Here is a 27763-nt window from a genome sequence, read left to right on the forward strand (position 1 = left end):
TGTTGAAGAGACTGTCTTTTTGCCATTGGACGTTCTTTCCTGCTTTGTCAAAGATGAGTTGACCATAGAGTTCAGGGTCCATTTCTGGGCTCTCTATTCTGTTCCATTGATCTATATGTCTGCTTTTGTGCCAGTACCATACTGTCTTGCTGATGACAGCTTTGTAATAGAGCTGGAAATCCGGAATTGTGATGCCACAGGCTTTGCTTTTCTTTTTCAATATTCCTCTGGCTATTCGGGGTCTCTTCTGGTTCCAGACAAATTTTAGAATTATTTGTTCCATTTCTTTAAAAAAGTGGATGGTATTTTGATGGGGATTGCATTGAATGTGTAGATTGCTCTAGGTAGCATTGACATCTTCACAATGTTGGTTCTTCCAATCCATGAGCATGGAACGTTTTTCCATTTCTTTGTGCCTTCTTCAATTTCTTTCATGAGTATTTATAGTTTTCTGAGTACAGATCATTTGCCTCCTTGGTTACATTTATTCCTAGGTATCTTATGGTTTTGGGTGCAATTGTAAATGGGATCGACTCCTTAATTTGTCTCTCTTCTGTCTTGTTCGTGTATAGGAATGCCACCGATTTCTGTGCACTGATTTTATATCCTGCTACTTTACTGAATTCCTGTATGAGTTCTAGGAGTTTTGGGGTGGAGTCTTTTGGGTTTTCCATATACAGCATCATATCATCTGCAAAGAGTGAGAGTTTGACTTCCTCTTTGCCTATTTGGATGCCTTTGATTTCTTTTTGTTGTCTGATTCCTGTGGCTAAGACTTCTAATACTATGTTGAATAGCAGTGGTGAGAGTGGACATCCCTGCCGCGTTCCTGACCTTAGGGGAAAAGCTCTCAGCTTTTCCACATTGAGAATGATATTCGCCGTAGGTTTTTCATAGATGGCTTTTATGATATTGAGGTAGGTACCCTCTATCCCTATACTCTGAAGAGTTTTGATCAAGAAAGGATGCTGTATTTTGTCAAATGCTTTTTCTGCATCTATTGAGAGGATCATATGATTCTTGTTCTTTCTTTTGTTAATGTATTGTATCACGTTGATTGATTTGCGGATGTTGAACCAACCTTGCAGCCCAGGGATGAATCCCACTTGGTCATGGTGAATAATCCTCTTAATGTACTGTTGGATCCTATTGGCTAGGATTTTGGTGAGAATTTTTGCATCCATGTTCATCAAGGATATTGGTCTGTAATTCTTTTTGATGGGGTCTTTGTCTGGTTTTGGGATCAAGGTAATGCTGTCCTCATAAAATGAGTTTGGAGGTTTTCCTTCCATTTCTATTTTTTGGAACAGTTTCAGGAGAATAGATATTAATTCTTTAAATGTTTGGTAGAATTCCCCTGGGAAGCTGTCTGGCCCCGGGCATTTGTTTCTTGGGAGATTTTTGATGACTGCTTCAATTTCCTTAGTGGTTCTAGGTCTGTTCAGGTTTTCTATTTCTTCCTGGTTCAATTTTGGTAGTTGATACATTTCTAGGAATGCATCCATTTCTTCCAGGTTATCTAATTTGCTGGCATAGAGTTGCTCATAATATGTTCTTATAATTGTTTTTATTTCTTTGGTGTTGGTTGTGATCTCTCCTCTTTCATTCATGATTTTGTTGATTTGGGTCATTTCTCTTTCCCTTTTGATAAGTCTGGCCAGGGGTTTATCAGTCTTGTTAATTCAAAGAATCAGATCCTAGTTTCGTTGATCTGTTCTACTGTTCTTTTGGTTTCTATTTCATTGATTTCTACTCTGATCTTTATGATTTCTCTTCTCCTGCTGGGTTTAGGCTTTATTTCCTGTTTTTTCTCCAGCTCCTTTAGGTGTACGGTTAGGTTGTGTTTTTGAGACCTTTCTTGTTTCTTCAGAAAGGCTTGTATTGCTATATACTTTCCGATAGGACTGCCTTTGCTGTATCCCAAAGATTTTGTACAGTTGTGTTTTCATTTTCATTGATTTCCATGAATTTTTTTTAATTCTTCTTTAATTTCCTGGTTGACCCATTCATTCTTTAGTAGGATGCTCTTTAGCCTCCATGTATTTGAGTTCTTTCCGACTTTCCTCTTGTGATTGAGTTCTAGTTTCAAAGCATTGTGGTCTGAAAATAGGCAGGGAATAATCCCAATCTTTTGGTACCGGGTGAGACCTGATTTGTGACCTAGGATGTGATCAATTCTGGACAATGTTCCATGGGCACTAGAGAAGGATGTGTATTCCGTTTCTTTGGGATGGAACGTTCTGAATATGTCTGTGAAGTCCATTTGGTCCAGTGTTTCATTTAAAGTCTTTATTTCCTTGTTGATCTTTTGCCTAGATGATCTGTCCATTTTAGTCAGGGGGGTGTTAAAGTCCCCCACTATTATTGTATTGTTGTCAATGTGTTTCTTTGATTTTGTTACTAATTTCCTTATAAAATTGGCTGCTCCCATGTTAGGGGCATAGATATTTACAATTGTTAGATCTTCTTGTTGGATAGACCCTTTAAGTAGGATATAGTGTCCTTCTTCATCTCTTATTACAGTCTTTGTTTTAAAATCTAACTTGTCTGATATAAGGATTGCCACCCCAGCTTTCTTTTGGTGTCCATTAGCATGGTTAATGGTTTTCCACCCACTCACTTTCAATGTTGGGGTGTCTTTGGGTCTCAAATGAGTCTCTTGCAGACAGCATATTGATGGGTCTTGTTTTTTAATCCAATCTGATAGCCTGTGTCTTTTGATTGGGGCATTTAGCCCATTTACATTCAGAGTAACTATTGAAAGATATGAATTTAGTGCCATTGTACTGCCTGTAAGGTGATTGTGATTGTATATTGTCTGTGTTCCTTTCTGATCTATGCTGCTTTTAGGCTCTCTCTTTGCTTAGAGGACCCCTTTCAATATTTCTTGGAGGGCTGGTTTCGTGTTGCAAATTCCTTTAGTTTTTGTTTGTCCTGGAAGCTTTTTATCTCTCCTTCTATTTTCAATGACAGCCTAGCTAGATATAGTATTCTTGGCTGCATATTTTTCTCGTTTAGTGCTCTGAAGATCTCTTGCCAGTCCTTTCTGGCCTGCCAGGTCTCTGTGGATAGGTCTGTTGCCAATCTAATGTTTCTACCATTGTAGGTTACATATCTCTTCTCCCGAGCTGCTTTCAGGATTTTCTCTTTGTCTCTGAGACTCGTAAGTTTTACTATTAGATGTCGGGGTGTTGACCTATTTTTATTGATTTTGATGCCTGTTTCCTTCCCCACATTAGGGAAGTTCTCTGCTATAATTTGCTTCAATATACATTCTGCCCCTCTCTCTCTTTCTTCTTCTTCTGGGATCCCGATTATTCTAATGTTGTTTCGTTTTATCGTATCGCTTATCTCTCGAATTCTGCCCTCGTGATCCTGTAGTTGTTTCTCTCTCTTTTCCTCAGCCTCTTTATTTTCCATCATTTGGTCTTCTATATCGCTGATTCTCTCTTCTGCCTCATTTATCCCAGCAGTCAGTGCCCCCATTTTTGATTGCACCTCATTAATAGCTTTTTTGATTTCGACTTGGTTAGATTTTAGTTCTTTTATTTCTCCAGGAAGAGTGTCTCTAATAACTTCCATGCTTTTTTCAAGCCCAGCTAGTATCTTTAAAGTCATGATTCTGAACTCTAGGTCCGACATCGTACTAATGTCCATATTGAGTAGGTCCCTGGCAGACGGTACTACCTCTTGTTCTTTTTGCTGAGGTGATTTTTTTCGTCTTGTCATTTTGTCCAGAGGAGAACAGATGAATGAGAGAACAAAATGCTAACAGGTTAAGAACGTCCCCAGCAAATATACTCTATACAAATCAGAAAAGACCTGAAACCAGGGGAAAAGAAAGGGAAAGAAAGAATAAAGAGGAGAAAAAAAAAAGGAAAAGAAAAAGATAAAAACAAACAAAAACAGAACAAAACAAAAAAAAACAGAATATGATCAAATATGATCAGGCTAGTGCATAGATCAGTGCCACACACTGGATTTCAGGCGTATTTTGGTCTGTTAGAAGAAAGTGCCTCCTAAAATTTTAAAGGAAGAAAGACTTATATATGTACAAAATAAGGGTTGATACAATGAAGGGAATGGAAGATGACTGTAAAGATGAAAATTATAAAAGATTTTATAAAAGGAATTGATAAGAAGTTGTTTGAAAAAAGAAAGAAGATTTTAAAAAAAAAGGGGAGAGAATGTGATCAGGCAGGAGACTAGAACAAAGCCATACACCAGTGATTTAGGGTATATTTTGATCTGTTAGAAGAAACTGTATCTCAAAATTTTAAAGAGAGAACAACTTATATATATATATATATATATATATGTATATATATATATATATATATATATATATATATGCCAAAAATAAGGGTAACTACTATGAAGGGAGAAAATATGACTCTAAAAAAGAAAAATAAAAAATGTTTTTTTTTAAAAAAAAAGGGATTGATAAGATGTTGGTTGAAAAAGGGAAAAAGAAAAATTCAAAAAAAAAACAGTTAAAAAAATTAACTTTGAAAAACTAATGAATCATGGTAAAAAAGCCATGAATTCTATGTGCAGTATTCCCGTAGCGCTGTTGTTCTCCCGTTCTCCTTGATCGGTAAACTTGGTTGGCTTGCTGGCTGTGCTGATCTTCTGGGGGAGGGGCCTGTTGCCGTGGTTCCCAAATGTCTTTGCCGGAGCCGGAATTGCCCCGCCCTTGTCGGTCCGGGTAAGCAATCTGCTCGTGTTTGCTCTGGGAACTTTTGTTCCCTGCAAGCTCTCCGTACAGCTTTGGAGGACCAGAGTGAAAATGGTGGCCTCCCAATCTCCGCCCGGAGGAGCCGAGAACTTGGGGCCCCGCTCCTCAGTGCGTCCCCAGAGAAAAGCAGTCACTCCCGTGTCCCCGGTCTCTGGCCGCACTCCGTGCTCACCCGGCCTGTGACCGAGTGTTTCTATCTCTGGCTCCTGACCCCGTGTAGAGTCTCCAAACCCAGCCGATCCCTGTGGTGCGCTCCCACGCCGCTCCTCCCAGGGGAGGAAGGGGAATCTCCCCGTATCTGCTGCTTGCTGGGTCCCTGCTGGAGGAGCAGTGGCCCGACTGTGCCGCGGATCACAGTTTATGGCAACCCTGAGCTGAGAGCCCGCACCTCGGCTCCGTCTCTGCAGTCAGCTTCCCCGCTCCGATACCTGGGAGCTCTGCCGCACTCAGGCACCACTGGTCTTTCTTGACCCCGAGGGTCCTGAGACCACACTGTCCTGCGAGGGTTCCATCCACAGCTTAGCCATTGGAGCGACGTCCCTCAGCGGAGCCGGCTTCTAAAAGTTCCGATTTTGTGCTCCGCGGCTCTATCACTTGCCAGAAGCGGCTGACAGAGGCCCCTCCCCCGCCGTCTATCCTCCCGAATATCGCCTCGGATTCACTTCTCCGCACGTCCTACCTTCCAGAAAGTGGTCGCTTCTCTGTTCAGAGAGTTGTTGCTACTCTCTTCTTCGGTCTCCTGTTGAGTTCGTAGGTGTTGAGAATTGTTTGATCCCTATTCAGCTGAATTCCTGAGACCAGACGAAATCCAGGTCTCCTACTCCTCCGCCATCTTGCTCCGCCCCCAAGGCATGGTATCTTAACTGACTTTATTTATGGAATAAATTTTAAAATGATCACCTATCATCTGTCATATACCCATACACCTTTAAAGCTTAAAACTACTTGAATTATTTCCTTTAACAAGTTATAGATGTTTTATCAGCTATTTGTTAGCGTTCAGATTATTATGGTTACTGCTGGATTGATCATTACTCTAACCCAGAGTTGAGTTCAATATAGGAAGGCCTTGGATTGGGGCATTTAGCCCATTTACATTCAGGGTAACTACTGAAAGATATGAATTTAGTGTCATTGTATTGCCTGTAAGGTGACTGTTACTGTATACAGTATGTCTATGTTCCTTTCCGGTCTATGTTACTTTTAGGCATTCCTATACACCAACAACAAGACAGAAGAAAGAGAAATTAAGGAGTTGATACCATCTAAAATTGCACCCCAAACCATAAGATACCTAGGAATAAATCTAACCAAAGAGGCAAAGAATCTGTACTCAGAAAACCATAAAATACTCATGAAAGAAATTGAGGAAGACACAAAGAAATAGAAAAACGTTCCATGCTCATGGATAGGAAGGACAAATATTGTGAAGATGTCAATGCTACCTAGGGCAATCTACACATTCAATGCAATCCCCATCAAACTACCATCCACTTTTTTCAAAGAAATGGAACAAATAATCCTAAAATTTGTATGGAACCAGAAGAGACCCCGAATAGCCAGAGGAATGTTGAAAAAGAAAAGCAAAGCTGGCGGCATCACGATTCCAGACTTCCAGCTCTATTACAAAGCTGTCATCATCAAGACAGTATGGTACTGGCACAAAAACAGACACATAGATCATTGGAACAGAATAGAGAGCCCAGAAATGGACCCCCTACTCTATGGTCAACTAATCTTCGACAAAGCAGGAAAGAATGTCCAAGAGAAAAAAGACAGTCTCTTCAACAAATGGTGCTGGGAAAACTGGACAGCCACATGCAGAAGAATGAAACTGGACCATTTCCTTACACCACACACAAAAATAGACTCCAAATGGCTGAAAGACCTAAACGTGAGACAGGAGTCCATCAAAATCCTAAAGGAGAACACAGGCAGCAACCTCTTTGACCTCAGCCGCAGCAACTTCTTCCTAGAAACATCGCCAAAGGCAAGGGAAGCAAGGGCAAAAATTAACTACTGGGACTTCATCAAGATAAAAAGCTTTTGCACAGTAAGAGAAACAGTCCAGAAAACCAAAAGACAACCGATAGAATGGGAGAAGATATTTGCAAATGACATTTCAGATAAAGGGCTAGTATCCAAAATCTATAAAGAACTTATCAAACTCAACACCCAAAGAACAAATAATCCAATCAAGAAATGGGCAGAAGAGATAAACAGACTTTTTTCCAATGAAGGCATCCAAATGGCCAACAGACACATGAGAAAGTGCTCAACATCGCTCGGCATCAGGGAAATCCAAATCAAAACCTCAATGAGATACCACCTCACACCAGTCAGAATGGCTAAATTTAACAAGTCAGGAAATGACGGCTGTTGGCAGGGATGAGGAGAAAGGGGAACCCTCCTACACTGTTGGTGGGAATGCAAGCTGGTGCAGCCACTCTGGAAAACAGTATGGAAGTTCCTCAAATAGTTGAAAATAGAGCTGCCCTACGACCTAGCAATTGCACTACTGGGTATTTACCCCAAAGATATAAATGTAGGGATCTGAAGGGGCACATGCACCCCAATGTTTATAGCAGCAATGTCCACAATAGCCAAACTATGGAAAGAGCCAAGATGTCCATCAACAGATAAATGGATAAAGAAGAAGTTGTATATATATACAATGGAATATTATGCATCCATGAAAAGGAATGAAATCTTGCCATTTGCAACAACATGGATGGAACTGGAGGGTATTATGCTGAGCGAAATAAGTCAATCAGAGAAAGACATGTATCATGTGACCTCACTGATATGAGGAATTCTTAATCTCAGGAAACAAACTGAGGGTTGCTGGAGTGGTGGGGCGTGGGAGGGATGGGGTGCCTGGGTGACAGACACTGGGGAGGGTATGTGCTATGGTGAGCGCTGTGAATTGTGTAAGACTGTTGAATCACGGACCTGTATCTCTGGAACAAATAACACATTATATGTTAAAAAAAAAAAAGGAGAAAATAGGAAGGGAAAAATGAAGGGGGGGAAATCGGAGGGGGAGACGAACCATGAGAGACTACGGACTCTGAGAAACAAACGGAGGGTTCTAGAGGGGAGGGGGTGGGGGGATGGGTTAGCCTGGTGATGGGTATTAAAGAGGGCAGGTACTGAATGGAGCACTGGATGTTATACGCAAACAATGAATCATGGAACACTACATCAAAAACTAATGATGTAATGTATGGTGATTAACATAACATAATAAAAAAGAAGCAAATTTCTTCAACTATATCAACTAAAAAAAAAAAAGAGGAAGGCCTTGGATCTTCCGCAGTGCTCTGTACAATTTGGGCACATTCTTTATGTTTTAAGAGAAGAATCCTTCACAACTAAATATACTGTGACATTTTGGGATTCTGATATAATTTTCCTAATAAAGATGTTCTTCATAGGAAGTGAAGTGTGTTGGATAAATAACATGCTCAAAAGTACCTGATGCAATAATTTACTATAACTACTTGGTGCAGGGCTGAATTATTAGTAAATACTTAGAAAAAAAGTAATTCTCCTTTCCATGACTCTAATAAAGCATACTTTGTTGTACTTAAGTATCACCTGGGGAACCTGTTTAAAGTTTACATGCTCCAGACCCCATCTTCAGAGATCCTAATTTAGTACATCTGGGGTAAGGTCCATGAATACATATTTCAAAATAAGTGCCCTCTGGTAATTCTGTTGGAGACAGCCTATGAGTGATGTTTTCAGAAATATTTTACTACCAAGATATTTGGGGAAATGACACAGTGTTCTGGCTTTCTGATTAGTTAAATTAAACCTATGTAGATATAGACCTTATTCTATTAAAAGAATCAAGAGGCTGTCTTTATATGTGTAATATTTATGAGAAAGACCAGTTTTCTAAGCAAGCTTTAAAAATATTAAAAGTCACTGGTGTGCCTGGGTGGCTCAGTTGGTTAACCATCTGACTCTTGACTTTGGCTCAGGTCGTGGTCACAGGGTCATGGGATTGAGTCCTGTGTTGGGCTCCCTGCTCAGCTCGGAGTCTGCTTGAGACTCTCTCCCTCTCCCTTTGCCCCTCCTCAAGCTCTCTCTGTTGTTTGCTCTCTCTCAAATAAATAAATTCTTTTTTTTTTTTAAAGATTTTATTTATTTATTCATGAGAGACAGGAAGAGAGAGAGAGAGAGAGAGAAGCAGAGGGAGAAGCAGGCTCCCAAGGAGCGGGGAGCCTGATGAGGGACTCGATCCCAGGACTCCAGGATCATGACCTGAGCTGAAGGCAGACGCTTAACCATCTGAGCCACCCAGGCGCCCTCAAATAAATAAATTCTTTAAAAAATTATTAAAAGTCAGAACACCACAGAATGTCCTCCATTTAAAATTATTCAGGGACTGTATATTTTATATTTCTTTGTATAAAGAGTTCTTTTGTCCAGGTCTAGCTACACATAGTTTATTTGTAGTAACTTTTAAAGAATGAATACCTATTCAAAAATTATTTTGATATGACTTTTCCCAGTAATTTACCCCAGTATCATAAGATAAATCATAATAAAAACATAAAAAGGGGGACAAAACTGGATCAAAGGCTTTTAAGAAATTTTAAACAGAACAGTATTCTAATACTTATAGCACTATCATAATATTGATACCTACACAAAAACAAAAACTGAAATAAATACCTAACTAACCCAGAATCATTTGGCATCAGAAAGTGAAATGAGTATCTCCTGGAAGGGTAATACTCATCCACTAGCAAGGCTGCTGAACAGCACGTTTTCTACCAAATGTGTAAGCTTCCATTGGTCATTATGGTAAACTGGGACCCTATTAAGTCAGTTAAAAACCAGAACTGCATCTATATGTACACGTAAAAGAGGAGACCTGTGACAAGAAAGTAGGCCTTTTCCCTCCTAAACCACCGTAATATCTACATCATCACTTTAATTGGCCACATAAGAAGGAACTCAGGTGTCTACATAATGGAAGATGTCTTTCATGCTAGAGCAATGACTGCATGGTTTAAGTAGTGTGCACAGCTGGGGTGTTGGTGGTTTTGGCTGAAAAGAAAACGAGGCAGGAAAGAAAAGTGCCGCCGGGTTGCTCATAAAAAGCAGTCCCTGAAATCTCTGGGTACTGTCTTCCCAGATAATTGTCTTAATCCTTTCTCTTTAACAGCCAGGGATGGGCTCTGGAAATCCTGGGAGCAGAGCACCTACACTGAGAGGTTGAAATATGACATCGGCTAGAAGAGTTCAGGAAAGTTCCTGGATTCTGGTGATGCAAGGTGATTTCACATTATGGTTAAAACAACAAAGAACCACTCTGTCAGTAATAATGCTGTGGTAGCTAAGATGCGCTAGGCACCGTATTATCTGTGTCAGGAAGAGTTTTAAATGCTTTATGTGTATAAATGTGTTCAGTCCTCTTCATAACCCTATGAGGTAGGGACTAGAATGAACTGCTTTTTACTAATGAGAGAATGGAAACTTGCCTAAAGTCAGAAAATTCAAACCCAAGCAGTATGGTTCTAGATCTGCAATGCCTTAAAAACCTTCAGAACTGATGAGAAAAGTGTCTCTTGGAAAACAACAAAAGGACTAAACTACCAGAAAAATAATGTTTTCCTTAGATCTCAAAAGCAAAATCCCAAATTTAAGAAGATCTGAAATTCTTAAAAAATAGACCTCTTAAGGTAGCAATATATAGAGGCCCTGTTCAAAAGGCAGGGTAGGTATCCATTTAAAAAAATGTTTAAAGCAGCTATTACCTCTTCTTAGAGTTGACCTGCACCTCAGGAATCAGCAAACCCAATTTCTAGCCAACTGTAGGAATTTATTTTTTGGTACATCCCTACCTGATGGTCGTCTACCCTTTTGTTGAGAGTTTACCATCCTAATAAAGCAGCCCAATTCACTGTTGGATAATTCTGATTATTAAGACTATATTTCCCATATTAAGTAAAAATAATGCCCTCATGACATCTACCATCTGCTAGAATTAGGTTACCTACTGGGTAACCCTTTAGTCTTTTTTTCCAGACAAAACACTTCTGGTTTCTTCAAGTGTATGAATGAATGGTTTTTAGCCTCCTTGTCCCTCCCCTTTCCTCACTTACCCTCCTGCTTCCCTGTGTACCTTGGCTGTTGAAATTACCTTTGCCTCTTAATCAGACAATCTCTGCTCACCTTCCCCTCAGTTCAACTTACATTATCAGACTCAAGTCCATCCACTGCTTAGGCAAGAACAGAGGGTGGAAGCATTCCACTCTTCCTTCTGGAGGAAGCGTTGGGAGAGACGCTGTGTTCCAAATAACTGAGTTTGGAACTCAGAATGTATTTTCTCATTAAAATCTGTGACAAGTGCCGGAAGCAGTACTATTAGATCAGTGTCTTAAGGTATAATTCGGTTAAAATAGAATTTAGTTCATGCCAGCCTGGAAACTTTACATTTTAACGGAAAAATGTATTTTTACTCGAATAAACTTATAAAGGAGCTATTAGAAGACAGCTAATTGATAATTAGGAATCTGTATATATGAAAAAGATAAGAAAATTATATGGTGCAACATGTGAAGACAATGGCAAAGGTGGGTCTCATTCTCTCAAGTGAAACAGAGAAATAAATAATGAAATGTCAGAATTTAAAGACAAAATATCCTTGAAAGTGAGAAATATTTTGTCTTATTTAGCTATTATAGAAAACATACTTCACCAACCAGAATTTACCTTAGAATTTGAGTCTGGTTCAAACACAAAAAGAGTCTGTTGCTGCTTTGTGAAGAAATTATAGAGTTCTAATATTCTACTGCTGAAAGAGCTTTGAAAAAAAAAAATGCCCCAAATTTACTTCCATATTATACCAAACTTAAAACATGTTGAAAAGTGAGTTTATGAATATCAAATTTTTCAAAGAAGAACAAAAACCAATTATTCTTTTCACTTTTGTACCTTTGAGCAGAACTCAAAAATAACAACAGCAGAATGTTACCCTCAGTAGATTCAAATTGTTCTTACAATTCCAGTTTCTAGTCACATTCTAGTTACATATCATAACATTCAGTTCTTTTTTTAAAAAACGTTTTGTCTAGAAGAACTCTATTATTTGGCTAAGAGAACAATATCATAAGTTGTACTGGTATTGTATTTTGGAAGGTGAACTTGTCATCATTAGAGAAAAGTTTATAATTGACTTCTTCATCCAGTCACCTACCTGCTAAGCTCCCGAAGGTAAGCTTCCTGCGGCCCACTTTCTCGACAAGCCAGACTCCCACGAGCGTGAAGATGAAATTTGTGAAGGCTGTCACTGAAGCCAGCCATATTGCAAGCCTATCATCTTCAACACCAGACATCTGCAGAATGGTTGCACTGTAGTACCTGTGAGCAAAGAATTAAACAATTGTTGCTGATAGTTATTCAAAGAAACAGAATTGTTCCTGTAGCTACAGTAATGGCATCAAGTTAGCATGGGAATTCACGCAAAGTATTCAGAGGATCACAACACAGAGACTGTTCAGATAAATTTTGAACTTTGTATAATCAAGAAAAGATACTCAAGCAAGTGGATAGAGGGTTGAAGGCTTTAAAAGTGAAAGGTACTCCGCAGCTAGGGACAGGGCAGCTAGTTGTTTCACTAAGACCTACTACACTAATCAAGGATAAGCTCCAAGTCCACGGAACGAATCAGAAGTCATTGTACATTGTAAATTTATGTACTTAAAAGAATAAATAGACATTGCACACAATAAGGAAAGTGTGATATAAGGGTAGATATCGGGTACAAGGAACCTCTTTAAAGAGCAGTAAGAATGTGTCCATTTATTTGGCATTTCGTAAGGCGATGAGAAACTGACCTGATGTGCATGAGAATGGCTTTGTGTTTTCTAGAAAAGTATAATCTTTGGAGAGGTAACTCTCTACCACGATCTACATGATAAGGTTCTATAGACTCATTTTTGTTCTAAATGAATTCCCTGGAGACTAGCTCTAAAAAACCATAATGCCAATTTGTTGATGCATAACAGGAGATATCTCTGATACATTTAAAGAAGACAGGTTTCTTACAGGACATTTCTTTTCTGATGAAAATATCAGTAGCTAAATCAAAAGATTACTTTAAAGCTGTCCTTAAAACAAAGGAAGCAAAATACTCCTGGTGAGTCACCTAAGAAATGTGACAGAATTCAAATCCTGAAGACACATTCTGAACCATGGCTTCGCCTAGTCTCTGAGCCATTCTAAAACATGTTAGCTTATCCAAATCAGAGAGTGGGCATCCAGGCAATGTTCAGTCAAGCTGGATATGTCTATAGCTACAATCCACAGTTTCCAAATATTCATCAACATTTTCATAGTATTTCAAAAATAAAAATCTCTTTTAAATACATTTATGTTTCAATGATTTATCAATGGCCTCCATGTACTAAATTAATGATGATCTTCTAACATAAAACAGTAACACCAATGCACTCATTCATCTTAATAAAAAGTGTTTTCCTTTTTAAAAGTAGTAAACCAAACTTATAAATTATTATGTAACATGAAGGATGTGTTTTACTGATCACACTAAAAATTATGCCAACCATTTTAAGATTCTGAATTCTGACAGCAGTTGTAAAAAAAGAGAAATCCCCAGTGGAATTATTCCCATCATCATGCAAATTGTGAACATTTTGCAGTCACAGTGTAAAGTGATAATATAAGTTATGAAAATAATTCATTCCTTCTGAATAGGGTTTATAGTTTCCAAGTTCTATCATACACATTTTCAATTTCATAAAGACTTGTGCAGCAAGGTCAGACCCACATGTAACCACTGAGAAATAAACATGTAAACAAATTTAAAAAGGCAGAAAATAGAAGTGCTGAGAGAAAAATTCAAGTATTTAAAGTCAAAGGAATTTGATACTTGCCATGCTATTTGATTACATTTCAGTCTTCTCAATATTTTCATAATATTTAAATAAATAAATATAGATCATCACACAAAATAATTTTTTTTTTAAGATTTTATTTATTTGAGAGAGAGAGAGCAAGTGGGTAAGTGGGGGGAGGAGCAGAGGGGGGAGGAGAGGGATAAGCAGACTCTGTGCTGAATACGGAGCCTGATGCAGGGATCTATCCCAGCCAGGGCCCTGAGTTCATGACCTAAGCCGAAGGCAGATGCTTAACTGAGCCACCCAGACGCCCCAACACACAAAATAATTCTTGCAAATAGATCAGGAAAAGAAACTAAACAAGACAGAGAAACTATTTTCATGTTTTCATTTTGATACAATAAAATCATGAAATTCCAAGTGTTAAATTAAGGGATAAAGAAGGAGAAATGGTATCAAACAAAGTAAGCCGGTCAGTGTCAAAATTTTACTTAAAATGAAAATGTTCCCTAGGTATTAAAAAAAATTTTTTTATACTACTTAAGTTTTATTGGCAGAATATAACGAAAGATTGGCCTGGGAATCCAAAATCTGCATTTTAATGATATCTCTGTGGTAGGTTGGCCAGGTAAGGTTACATCATCATTTGTTTACTTCATATTTATTTACTGAGTACCTACTGTATAAGCTATGTGAGTTACTAAGTTCCTACAAATATATTATTAGACCTACTTGCTATTTTCAAGAAACTCACAGAATGAAACAGAATGAAATGGAAATAATTTTAAAATCACAGTATATACAAGTCATAATGTAGCATAAAGGATAGACCAAACAATTTTATTTGATGTGGCATGTTCCTTGATTTTCCAGGGAATTCAATGTTTCATTTGAGTCTCAAAGAATTCATAGAGAATTGCCAGCCAGTGTGAAGATCTGGGAGCACACTGGTGGTAGAGAAAATGAAATGTAGGAAGAATAAAAGCACCAAACACTAAGCCAGACTCACAGAACATAAGTACTTTACCTTGGTTAACACAAGATGCATAAGAGAGAGAAGTATGACATAGGCTGGAGCAAAAGCTTCTGTTGTGGAGGGACCTTGACTGCCAAGCTGTATGTGTGGGCTTTTTTCTCTAGACAACGGAAAATCATAAAATGGACTTTAAAGAGAAATAACATAATTAAATCTGTTCCATGAAAAGCTCACTCCAATGATAGCCAACCAGGGAGCCTGGAGGCTGACTGAAACGAAGGTATAGTGTTTTGAAGTGTATTTCAGGTCATTACACTGGCAACAGGCACCTGTAAATTTTCTGCATTAATGGGAAGCAATGAGGGCAGGGTGCTGAAATTCACTGACGGCCTTTTATCTCCTTGCCAGCAAGCACTGCAACTTCAACATACACTAAATCTTTTCCCGGATGGAGTACCTAGAGTCTGATCTTCATTCTCCCTTTCATGGAACACTGGTAAATGTACTTGTTTTTATTGTTGCCATAACAAATGACCACAGAGTTAGTGGCTTAAATCAACAAAAATATACTAACAGTTCTGTAAGTCAGAAATCTGACATAAATTTCACTGGGTGTCAAAAATCAAAGGTGTCAGGAGGCCATTCCTTTCTGGAAGCTCAAGGGAAAACAGGTTTCTTTGCCTTTCCCAGGCTTTAGAAGTCTCCATGTTTCCAGCCTCAGGGGTGGGGGTTGCGGGGGGCGGGGTGGGGGGTGTGTGGCGCAGGAGGCCCTCCTCAACCTTAGGCCAGGGAAAGTGGTCAAGTGTCTGTCATGTCACATTACTTGTCTTCTTCTACATTTAAGGACCTTTGTGAATACACTGGGGCAACTTGGATAATCCAGAATAATCTCCCCGTTTTAAGGTAAAATGATTAACAGATGTAATTCAATCTGCAAACTAACTTCCCTTTGCCATGTAATGTAACATATTCATAGGTTGTGGGGGCTAGGACATGTACATCTTTGGTGTGGAGGGGGAGGGCATTATTCTGCATATCACACACAATAAAAGTGTTAATAAGCAGTAAGATAAGCAAAAGGCCATCAATTAGAAGGAAAAGACAAGGACATTCAGTTAAAGGGCAATCGGTTCCAGAAAAATTCAGGCAATAACTGGATTCTCTTTCATAGGGCAGGGGATGACATATCTAGGGCAGAATAATTCATGAACCTAGTTTTTTAGTCAGGTTGTGGTGAAAAGATACACTGAATTTACATTTTAAAAGATGTGAATTCCAATGTTTCTGTAAATGGTGCTATTGGCCAACCACTTACGGAATGGACTACCACTTGTATTTACAACCTTCTAAGCCTTTATGTAGTAGTTTGAATGTTCAAGGGACTCGGTGTATGTTTAAAAGTTGCACAAAGCGTAAGAGTCTTCTTCATTAAAGAACAATATGAACAACCAAAAAAGGCTTTCTTTCCTTTTAGACTAAAGTAGGGATGCCTTCTCTTTTCAAAATCATTTTAGAGTACCTATCAGACAAACTATCATATTTTTCAAGGACTCCCTGGGCAATCTTTGGTCACCTCACACGTACCAGCTCATCCCCAGAGTGAAGCCGGAAGGCCTGAGGGCAGTGTGTTCTCACAGAAGACAAGCTTCACAGCTTCTCTGTAGACATCCAAGGCCAGAAACGGCTGGGCTGTATGAGCACTGTTATCTCAGAGACTATTTGAGACCCAGCTTCCAGTCCTGGATTTCAACTCCGAATAAAACAGAATAGTTCTAGAAAACATCTAGGCTTTGACAATGGCAATCTATCTTAATGAGGACTTTGAATTAGCAATAAAAGAATAAATGTGCACTTTACATGCTTAGCAAAATACATATATTATTTTCCTTTATGCTATATTTAAGCAAAGCATTTTCTAAGGATTTCTGAAAAAGTTTTTTTTTTCCCCCCAACTCCTTAAAGCCATACCTGTCTGTTTCACTATTGCCAGGTCAACAGATTTAACAACGTAAAAAGTAAGTACTCAGTGGTTGCTGAGTTTATCGAATTTATCTACCACCAAATTTCAAAAAGGGAATTAAGAATATTTATAATATAAAACACATGATAGAATCCTTAAAACAAAAAGACTGGTAAGTGAGGTAGATGATGAAGATGATTATATAAAAACTGTGGCCACATAGTAATGACAAGCTAGCCCTAAGATTCCCAGTAGCCAAAGCAGAGTAGTAAACAATAGTTTTAACCGTCTGACAAAACAAAACGTATCAGTTCATAATAAAGACAAACTTTTTCTGCTATGAAACTATAAAGACTTTAACTTCCCGAATAAAACAGATGTGGAATATACTCCTTCCAGCATGTCCTAGCAGTGCTGCAGGTAGCTTCCAAATTCGGTTATCTATGAACCTCGCCTTACTCAACAAACTTGTGGGTTACTTTCACACTTGGGATAAAAACCAAGCTAAATGAGAAGATAATGAGAAGATGGGAACTTATGGAGCATAGCTGATTGACTGGAAGGCCTGAAAGATTCTTATTATCTAAGTTATATTGTTTGGCTCTTTTAGTTCTTTATTATAAAGATACTTATTTGTATCATATGGCAAAGTACACTGACTATAGAATTTAAAATGCCATTCTAATAAAATATGTTCTTTTAACTGAAAAAAAATTTATTTTCCTACTGGGAATGGTATTTATACAGTTAAAAACATGGATAACTATGGAAAACACACCGATAGCTTTAAGAAAAAAATGTTTCACCTAAATACAAACATCTTAAAAACTGTTTAAAAAATGATTAAGATTTTCAAACTTATCTTATGTACTTTGTACAGTAAAAAATTAGCTTTCTATATTAGTAGGTGCAGGCCAGAAAGCAAAAAATAGAAGTTAGAAAAGCAGAAATTAGGATTTCATGTATATCATACATGTATTTTGAGCTAACACATTATACCATACTGTGCTTAAATCAAACAATAATCCAAAATCATAATGGTCCTCAGAAAGTGTAATTATTAATCACATTTAATATTTTACAAAGCATTTTTCATAATTTAAATTATGTCATGAGTGTTTGGAGAAGAACAAAGTAAAAATGCGTTAAAGAAAGTTAAAAGGGATTCTATAGGCCCTTAGTGTTCCCACTGTGACCTACTTTCCATCTCAGAGACCACCAATTCCTGCACCCTGGCTTCAAACCTCTGGAAACTTCAGGAGAGCTGTCCTCATGTCTCACCCACCCAACTCAGCCAGATCATTCACCTTGCTCTAAGCAAAACTAAGAATAATGATAGAAGCTCTCTATTCTGACTTGTGATTCAGCAATTTGTCAGATTAACCTATTCTTTCTATAAAACATATGCCTACAGGAAAATGAACATGTGGGACTTCATGCAGGCATGCATCTCCCATCTGTTGAGCTGTATGTAAATCAAATCAGGCGTGTTTTTTTCCCAATCCTGTTTCTGCCCATCATAATTATGTAATCAAATAATACAAAAAGCAATGGAACATAAGATGCTTAAAAAGAGGTATTAAAAACAAAACTGTATGCTTTGGAAAGAGTGAATAAATGTGAGTTATTACAAAAAAAAAAAAAAACCAACTGTGTGGGCAACACAATTGTAAACAGTCGGGGATAAAATGTAAAAGTCTAGAAGATTTTGCCCTTAGGTTTCTTCTCAAGTATCTTTCAGTTCTTGTTCTGTGTGAAAGGAACCTAAAAGCTGGATTCCATATGTAACAATATCAAGTGTGATATATGCAAGAGAAACAACCTGGAATTTCAAGCAGTGGATATAATATCGTACAACTAAAAATAAAATGTTGAAGGTATATATGCATCATTTCCTCATAGCCATCTTTGTCAGGTAACTAAACAAGTGCTGACCCTCATCCCATCAGATGCCGGGCTTTCACCTTGCTCCGTCATGTCTCACACACCTGCTTATTTCAGCAACAAGCAAGAGTCCAAGAGATTCAGGTCCCCCGTTTCCACCTGGTCATTTACTTCCACACTAACCTGCACATTCACCGATCTGCCTCAATCTTCCCCTTGTCCCGTCCCTCCCATGCTCTCCCTGTGCCCCATGACTGAAGTCTGGACATGAGGGCACCACCTTCTTACAACTTGGATGTGGGATCCTGGCTGTTGTTCTCTTACAGCCTATATACTTGAGGAGGCCTGAGGAGCTGGAGAGATGACAGGAGCAAAGAGGTGAGCTAGACTATCCCCTAACCTTCCTTCTTCAATGCCGCCTACTTTCTGGTCACTCCTCATTCAATGGTGACTTCTGTACCTGCTTGGCAGTGTTCTTTTCCACTTCTACCTCTGTGTCATGATTCTTGGTGAGAGTAGCCTCAACATGGACCACCCAGACATCACCCGAGTCTCCTACCTGCTCCACTTCTGAAATCCTTCAAGGATCTTAGTCTCTTACCTAGTCTCTCAGCACTGCCCACCCTCATGGCTCACTTGAATTCTTCTACTTTCACGGAGAAGCTGAGCCATGCATACATTTTCCACTTTTTAGTTATCCATCATCACCCTTTCCCATAATTGTACTTAATGTCTCCATCCATTTAGATTTCCCAAACCAGTGCTTCTCAGGTACAGATGTGCAACAGAATCACCTGGAGGGTCTGTTACAACAGAGCGCTGGACCCCACCCTGAGTTTCTGATTCAGTAGGTCTAGGACCAAGAATTTGCATTTCCACCAAGTTTCCAAGTAATGCCGACACTGCCTTGAAAATACAGTTCCCCAAACCATTATAACAATCATGTTCTTTTCACCATTCTCCAATTCCCTGGTCTGTTCCCCCTTTATCATATCCATGCCATAAACACCAACTGTGCTTACTTATACCCAGTTATTCTTCTACTCTGCATTTATACCTAGCAGCTGAAAGGCTCTAGACAAACACAATTTGAATTCAATTTGTGAACTTGGGAATTCCCTAAGATGCACATGCTAAGAGCTCTGCAAAGGATGACTTCATGGCACCTCCTTTCTTTTTCCTTTTTTTTTTTAAATTTTATTTTTTTTAAGGTGGAGGAGAGAGAGAGGGAGGGAGAGAGGGAGAGCGTGTGCAAGACAGGGGGAAGGAGAAGCAGACTCCCCACTGAGGAGGGAGCCTGAAGCAGGGCTTGATCCCAGAATGCTGGGATCATGACCTGAGCCGAAGGAAGTCAGGCACTTAACCAAATGAGCCACTCAGGCGCCCCAACCGCCTTTCCTTCTAGTGTCCCAATCTATCCAGCCTCAGGTGAAATCTTGCCTAATATTCACTGAGAAACTGTGAGCAATCAGAGAGCTACTTTTCTTATTTCACCACCATCAAATCTACCAACCTACTGGATCAATTCTACATTAATCCATGAAAACTTGATTGGCACTCAAACATTTCTTTTCTAGATTCCTTCTTCAATATTGCTTCTGGAATTATCAATCTTCTGCTTTTCCTCAGCATTTTGTCAACACTTCTCTTACAATACACACAACTTTCCTTCTGCTATTAGACTTACTTCAATATACATTTTATTTCCTCTATTAGACCATAAACTCCCCAAAAAATAGTCTGCATGTGATTTACTTTTGCAACTGACAAAGCCAGCTTATGACTATTTCTTTTGACACTTAGTAACACTTATTTAAATGAATGGACGGAGTGGCCTTCTATTTTTTTTTTCTTTTGCCTTATTTTATTTTTCATTTTTTCTATTTTTTAATTATGTTCAATTAGTCAACATATAGGACATCATTAGTTTTTGATGTAGTGTTCAACGATTCATTAGTTGCATATAGCACCCAGTGCTCATCACCACACATGCCCTCCTTAATACCCACCACCCGGTTTCCCCTTCCCTTCTGTAACCCTCAGTTTGTTTGCCAGAGCCCAGAGTCTCTCATAGTTTGTCTCCCTCTCTGATTTCTTCCCATTCAGTTTTTCTTCACTTTCCCTGTGGTCCTCTGAGCTATTCCTAATGTTCCACATACGAGTGAAACCATATGATAATTGTCTTTCTCTGCCTGACTTATTTCACTTAGCATAATTCCCTCCAGTTCCATCCATGTTGATGTAAAAGTTGGGTATTCATCCTTTCTGATGGCTGAGTAATATTCCATTGTATATATGGACCACATCTTCTTTAACCATTCTTCTGTTAGCTCCTTCCACAGTATGGCTGTTGTGGACATCGCTGCTATGAACACTGGGGTGCATGTGCCCCATCTTTTCACTACATCTGTATCACTGGGGTAAATACCCAGTAGTGCAATTGCTGGGTCATAGAGTAGCTCTATTTTTAATGTCTTGAGGAACCTCCATATAGCTTTCCAGGGTAGCTGTACCAGCTTGCCTTCCCACCAACAGTGTAAGAGGTTCCCCTTTCTCTATATCCTTGCCAACACTTGTTTCCTGTCTTGTTAATTTTTGTCACTCTAACTGGCATAAGGTGGTATGTCATTGTGGTTTTGGTTTAAAATTCATATTGAGAATTTTATTAATTTGGGTCCTTTCTCTTTTCTTTTGGATAAGTCTGGCCAGTGGTTTATCAGTCTTATTCTTTCAAAGAACCAGCTTCTAGTTTCATTGATCTGATCTACTGTGTTTCTGGTTTCTAATTCATTGATCTCTGCTCTAAATTATTTCTCTCCTAATGCGTGTCTTAGGCATCATTTGTTGCTTTTTCTCTAGTTCTCTATGGTGTAAGGTTAGTTGGTGAATTCGGAATTTTTCTGTTTTTTTTTTTTTGAGTGAGGCTTGGATGGCTATGTATTTCCCCCTTCGGACCGCCTTTGCAGTATCCCATGGGTTTTGGACCGATGTGTTTTCATTCTCATTGGTTTCCATGAATTGTTTAAGTTCTTCTTTGATTTCCTGGTTGAGCAGTGGTCTTTAGCTTCCAAGTGTTTGAATTTCTCCCAAATTTTTTCTTGTGATTGAGTTCCAGTTTTAAAGCATTATGGTCTGAGAATATGCAGGGAATAATTTCAGTCTTTTAGTATTGGTTGGGACCTGATTTGTGACCTAGTATGTGGTCTATTCTGGAGGAAGTTCCATGTGCGCTCGAGAAGGATGAGTATTCTGTTGTTTTAGGGTGGAATGTTCTGTATATACCTATGAGGTCCATCTGGTCCAGTGTGTCAGTCAAAGCTCTTGTTTCTTTGTTGATTTCCTGCTTAGATGATCTGTCTATTGCTGAGAGTGGAGTACTGAGGTCTCCTACAATTAACATATTATCATTATGACTTTTTATTTTGGTTAACAGTTGGCTTATGTAGTTGGCTGCTTCCATGTTGGGGGCGTAGATATTTAGAACTGTTAGATCTTCTTGTTGGATAGACCCTTTAAGAATGATACAGTGTCCTTCTGTATCTCTAACTACAGTCTTTAGCTTAAAATCTAATTTGTCTGATATAAGAATTGCTACCCCAGCTTTCTTTTGAGGTCCGCTGGAATGGAAGATGGCTCTCTATCCCTTCACTTTCAGTCTGGATGTATCTTTAGGTTCAAAATGAGTCTCTTACAGACAGTATATGGATGGGTCCTGTCTTTTTATCCAATCTGCAACCCTGTGCCGTTTTATGGGAACATTTAGGCCATTTACATTGAGAGTGATTATTGAAAGATATGAATTTATTGTCATCATGTTGCCTGTGAAGTCCTTGTTTCTATCGACTTGTCTCTGTAAATTGCTGTTCTATATCACTCTTGGAGTCTTTCCACTTTTATAGAACCTTCCCCCCCCTTAATATTTCTTGCAGGGCTGGCTTAGTGGTCACATACTCTTTCAGTTTCTGCCAGTCTTGGAAGCTCTTCATCTCTCCATCCATTCTAAATGATAGCCTTGCCTGATAAAGTATTCTTGGCTGCATGTTCTTCTCATTTAGTACCCTGAATATGTCTTGCCAGCGCTTTCTGGCTTGCCAGGTCTCTGTGTATAGGTCTGACGTTATTCTGATGTTCCTCCCTCCGTACGTAAGGAATCTCTTCCCCCTAACTGCCCTTAAGATAATTCCCTAGGTTCTAAGATTTGTGAGTTTTACTGTTACATGCTGGGGCATTGGTCTGTTTTCTTTGATCTTGGGAGGGGTCCTCTCTGCCTTTAGGACACAAATGTTTGCTTCATTCCCCAGATGAGGGAAGTTCTCAGCTATAATTTGCTCAAATATACCTTCTAGTCCTCACTCACTCTCCACCCCCTCAGGGATCCCAATAATTCTGACATTGGAACGTTTCATGGTGTCACTTATTTCTCTGATTCTATTTTCATGGATTTTGAGCTGTTCCTCCCAGGTCTCCTCTTTTTCCTTTTCTATCAGTTGGTCTTCTAGATCACTAATTCATTCTTCTGCCTCACTTACCCTAGCTGTTGGATTATCTAGATTAGATTGTATCTCATTGATAGCATTTTTAAGTTCTACTAGTTCAGCTTTCTGCCCTTAGAGTCTCTATGTTTCCATTAGTCGATTTCTCCATTCTAGCTATTGTCTTCATAATTGTTACCCTGAAGTCCATTTCTGACATCTTGGTTATCTGTATAATTCATATGCCAAAAAACGCAACCTTAAAAAAGCATATAATGCAGTGGTTTTTAGTATATCTCAACTAAATTTTCATCTCTTAAATAATTATAATAAATGTTCATAATAAGGTATTTAAAAAATCCAGAGGGTTTAAAGAAATAAAGTCTTTGGGGTAAGGTGAGAGGGAAGGGTAGAAGGTTGTGTCCTGAAGGATTTAGTTTTAACATATTCCTCATGCTTTCTGGATTCAGCTATAATCCTTCCTACCTTACTGTCCAGTCCTGAGTTCCCAGGTACCCTCATGGCTGGGGAAGAGAATATTAAAAATTGACTGTATATGACCTGTGAGCTTTTTCAGTCAAACAATGATACAAGCTAGTCTTTTTTCCCATCATTTCTTATCTCTCTAGTTCCAAATTGTGTTCATCTAACAGTTCATTAAAGCAACAAGAGGAGAAAAGGAAATAGTCTATTTAAAATTCCTCTCAGGAGGCTTAAGAGCCTGATTGTGAAAAAGGGGCAGGTCACAGCATTTACTTTATGAAAACACTGCTCTTAGCACTATCAAAAAAGAATAAAGCAGTACTTTATATTATGCTGCAATGGAGTCCAAGGTTTGTGTAAGCAAAAGTTTGTGAAAACTTTTAATCTATATAAAAGCAACATTTTAGAGCACGGTCACACAAAACTGGGATTATGCAAAGATATGTAGTTTTATGCACATTATTTATAATTCTGAATCTCTGCGGAGTCAGACTGGGAAAATAGATCGAGAGCATACAAGATGAAGTGAAAAAGGAAAATGCAAAATTATTTAGAGGGTAGAAACTCAACTATTAAAATTAATAAGACAAATGAATACACCAAAATGTTAAGACACACTATATCTAGGTGGTGAGATTTCAGGTGCCTTTTCTTCTTTATATGTTTCCAATTTTCTATAGTAAGCACACATTATTTGAAAGTTTTGTTTAAGGCGTTAAATTTTGGTATATCAAACACATCATACACCATAGTCAGGCACCATAAGCCTCCAAATCTGTGAACTAAATTCAATATTATTTTAAATAAAACCTGAAATAATCATGAGCAACTAATATATGTATGTGTTTGTCTTCAGAGAAAGATACTTATTTTTTTTCTTTGCCAAACTTAGTATTTTCTTAAATGAAATAATCCATGTTTTTTACCTCTCGGTATCCAAAACAGTACAAATAATACACCACTAATAAATACTTGGCTTACTCTCTCAGTTCAAAAAATACTTAAACATGATAATAGTAATAAATATTTTAATGGGGATGCCTGGGTGGCTCAGTCAGTTAAGCGGCTGCCTTCAGCCTGGGTCATGATCCCAGGGTCCTGGGATCGAGTCCCACATTGGGCTCCTTGCTCCGCGGGGAGCCTGCTTCTCCCTCTCTCTCCCTCTGCTTGTGCTCTCTCTGTCAAATAAATAAAATCTTAAAAAATTTAAAAAATAAATAAATAAATAAATATTTTAATGAAAAATATGTATATAATGGCCAAATGTCTCAATTATATGCAGTTAAAATACATTTATTCAGGGCCTCTTATGTGCCAGACACAGTAGGAGATAAAAATACCAGTAGTACCTGGGACTGTCTGGGGAGGGCAGTGTCTCTATTTCCACGGAAGGAGACCACCATCCCCCTAAAAATTACACCTATGGGCCAAGTTAGTAGAGAGCAGTAAGAGTAAAGTGCTAATGGAACATAAGGGTAGTGATTAACTCCACTTAACAGTCTAAATAATTAATTAGTGATCCCAATTAACCATTTTACTACTCCCCATATTCCAGGACTGAAAAATTACAAAGGGACAAGGACTTTATGATGCTAGCTACCACAGGGGTTAGTCAGGGAGAGCATTCAAAACCAGCTCAAGGACAGGCACAAAAAGAACCGGAAAAGGCTTGATGGGCTGTAAGTCATAATCAGGATGACAAATACCTGTTTGGTTCACTGACTAGAAAAAACTGCAATGGCAGGGATGGATTTTGTGGCCAGGAAGGAAATTCTAGATCTTGATTTCATAGGAGAGGGCAATGATTTGTGACTACATTTAGGTACGCCTTTGATGCAGGGGATCCATGGTAAGTGGAAAAGGAGCACCATCCACTGGTGTACGTGAGGACAAAGAGTGAGTGGCAGTAGGCACACTGGAGGAACAGGATGCTGTAAACAGAACGCTCGGGTCTCAAAGACTAAGAACAACACCCAGAATGATCATTGACATTCCCTTATATGCTCATTCTTTGACTCTCTAAATCATGATTTCATCTCCTTGTAGAACAAGAATAAGCAGGGAAGTAGAACACAATACTATAAGCAAGGTGTCAAGGTAATCCTACTTGATTGCATCATCTAACAGATAAGAAGTATAAAGATAATTCCTATTTCCCTCTCTCCCCTGCTATAGATGGATGAAGCAATTATACAGCATGACTTAACTGTTGGAGACATCAAAGCCAATACCTATGAGTTTAGATGATTACAACAAACTTTCTATGAAATGGTAGATTAATATGAATGGATATTATATCACCACCAAAGCACCCAGAGAGAAATTCTTGAGCTTCCCTAAGGCAATTGATTGGTTTCTATTTTAGGGACACTGAATCATGTAACAAGACATGTCTGCCCTTTTTTTTATTGGCTGCTAAAACATTAAGAGCAACAGGATTCTCAAATTTTACTGTGACTAAGAATCATCAGGAGATGGTAACAAATGCAGGATTCCCACTTGTCCATGCTCTCTGCTCATCCCCACCCACTCAGTCCCATCCATCCCCACCCACCTAGCCAGGATTCTGAGTCATTTCAAGAGATACTAACATGGGAGGGGGGGGTTCCAAGACCACTTTGAACAAGACAGGCTTTGTGACCTAGTTCACACAGACACTACTATACAGCAAGTTCCTTGTGCAGGAATCATCTTTTCCTATTTTGCTCTATTGCCTATATCACTAAATTTAAAGTTTATTGTATCTATTGCCTCTCCATACCTTCAATGAAGCCCTCAAACTGTTTCTTCAAGGAAGGAAGGGCTGAAGTGAATACAGTCTTTCAAAGTAGCATCAATAAATCTTATTTATCCTTTTCCAAATATCGGGGAAAGAAAGCTAATCAATTTTTTAACAGCAGAGGAACTAGTTGAGCTGTAACAGCCCTGAGCAAAAAAGACTGCAAAGAGAGCCCTGCCACACCAATGTATTATTAAATAGTAAATAAGGCTGCTGACTTGATGTAGGCACAGTGACAGCATCATGTCCTTTGATGTTCAAATGGAAACCCCGAAAACCACACTTGGTTCCAGTGCATGTAGGCCCCACCAGGACATACGTGCCCCATTTTCAGTGTAACTGCAAGACCTTTCACACATGACAAAGAAAAATTCTGCCTACTGTATCACATGAAATAGGACCTGAAGAAGGAAAGCAATTATAACAAGTCAGCATACATTTACTGAGGGAATACTACATGAAAGACATTTCATGTTAATTCTCAGATACTACAGAGAAGCACTGAATCATCTTGCTAATTCTGAAAAACCCGAATTAGAAAAATATTTTGAGTTACACATTTTTGTTTAAATTGATTGCCCTGTCTTAATTCTCTACTTTCCTTTATGCATGTAGAATTATATTCCTAAAATGCTCCTTTCACTTCTTGTTTCTTACGATGAAAACACTAAGGCTGCTTTATAAGAAAATACAGAATGGAAAAACAACAAGAGTAATGGCTAACATTTATTGAACATTTTCTGAGTCTGTGAAACTCAATTTGAAAGTTGGAATTGATGACAGAACTCTCATCTCCTGATAAAAAGGAATGGCAGAAATACCATCTATAATTACTCTATGCTAAGCAGTGTCCAGATAGGTTTTGCTCATGTTAATCATCACAAACACCTTATGAAAATGCAAACCTGAGAAAAGTCAACACTAAGCATTTTTACAGTGTAATTAACTCAACATAAAAGCTCTACATTCCATTCTCACACATACTCAGGATCCCAAATAAGCCATTAGGGAAATTCTTACTTGGTACATTTATTCTGCATACAGGGCAAAACATAAACCCTTCCTCACATTTACCACACTATGTATCTTTTGTCTCTGCATAAAAAGTATTTTCATTGTCTATAGCTAAAGTCTTGTTTAGTGTAGCACTTTTGCTGCTAAATAAGTTGTCATTAATAGTGAAATTCACAAAATAGAAAAATCATAAAACAGCATTTAGTTAGAAAGAAACCTCTAGAGATGGGCTGATGGAAAGGCAGCCAGCCTGTTACAAGGAGTATCTCTGAAGTGTGCTGTCCCCTAAAGGGGATATAGAGCACCAGCCTGTCTCAGAGGCTCATAGCCAACTCAACTCTCCACTGAGAGCTCTTGAATGGATTAAAATAAATTTAAAGAGCAGAATCACCGGGGAATATAAACAACAAAAATAACATCTTTAGAAATTGTTGGTTTGCAGGCGCCTGGGTGGCTCAGTTGTTAAGCGTCTGCCTTTGGCTCAGGTCATGATCCCAGGGTCCTGGGATGGAGCCCTGCCTCGGTCTCCCGGCTTAGCGGGAAGCCTACTTCTCCCTCTGCCACTCCCCCGGCTTGTG

General features: G+C 38.7%; 1 protein-coding gene across 1 annotated transcript in view; it reads right to left on the minus strand.

Annotated features, from left to right (window-relative positions):
• SLC2A13 (solute carrier family 2 member 13) overlaps positions 1-27763 on the minus strand; it is a 376137-nt gene that overhangs the window by 112536 nt on the left and 235838 nt on the right. Inside the window, exon 5 of the mRNA XM_028113233.2 lies at positions 11955-12118. Coding sequence (XP_027969034.1) covers positions 11955-12118 — 164 coding nt within the window. The remainder of the gene's footprint in view (positions 1-11954; positions 12119-27763) is intronic.

Source organism: Eumetopias jubatus, unplaced genomic scaffold, assembly GCF_037043125.1.
Source record: "Eumetopias jubatus isolate StellerSeaLion01/CBP00866 unplaced genomic scaffold, mEumJub1_p1.0 scaffold_8, whole genome shotgun sequence".
NCBI classification, from domain to species: domain Eukaryota; kingdom Metazoa; phylum Chordata; class Mammalia; order Carnivora; family Otariidae; genus Eumetopias; species Eumetopias jubatus.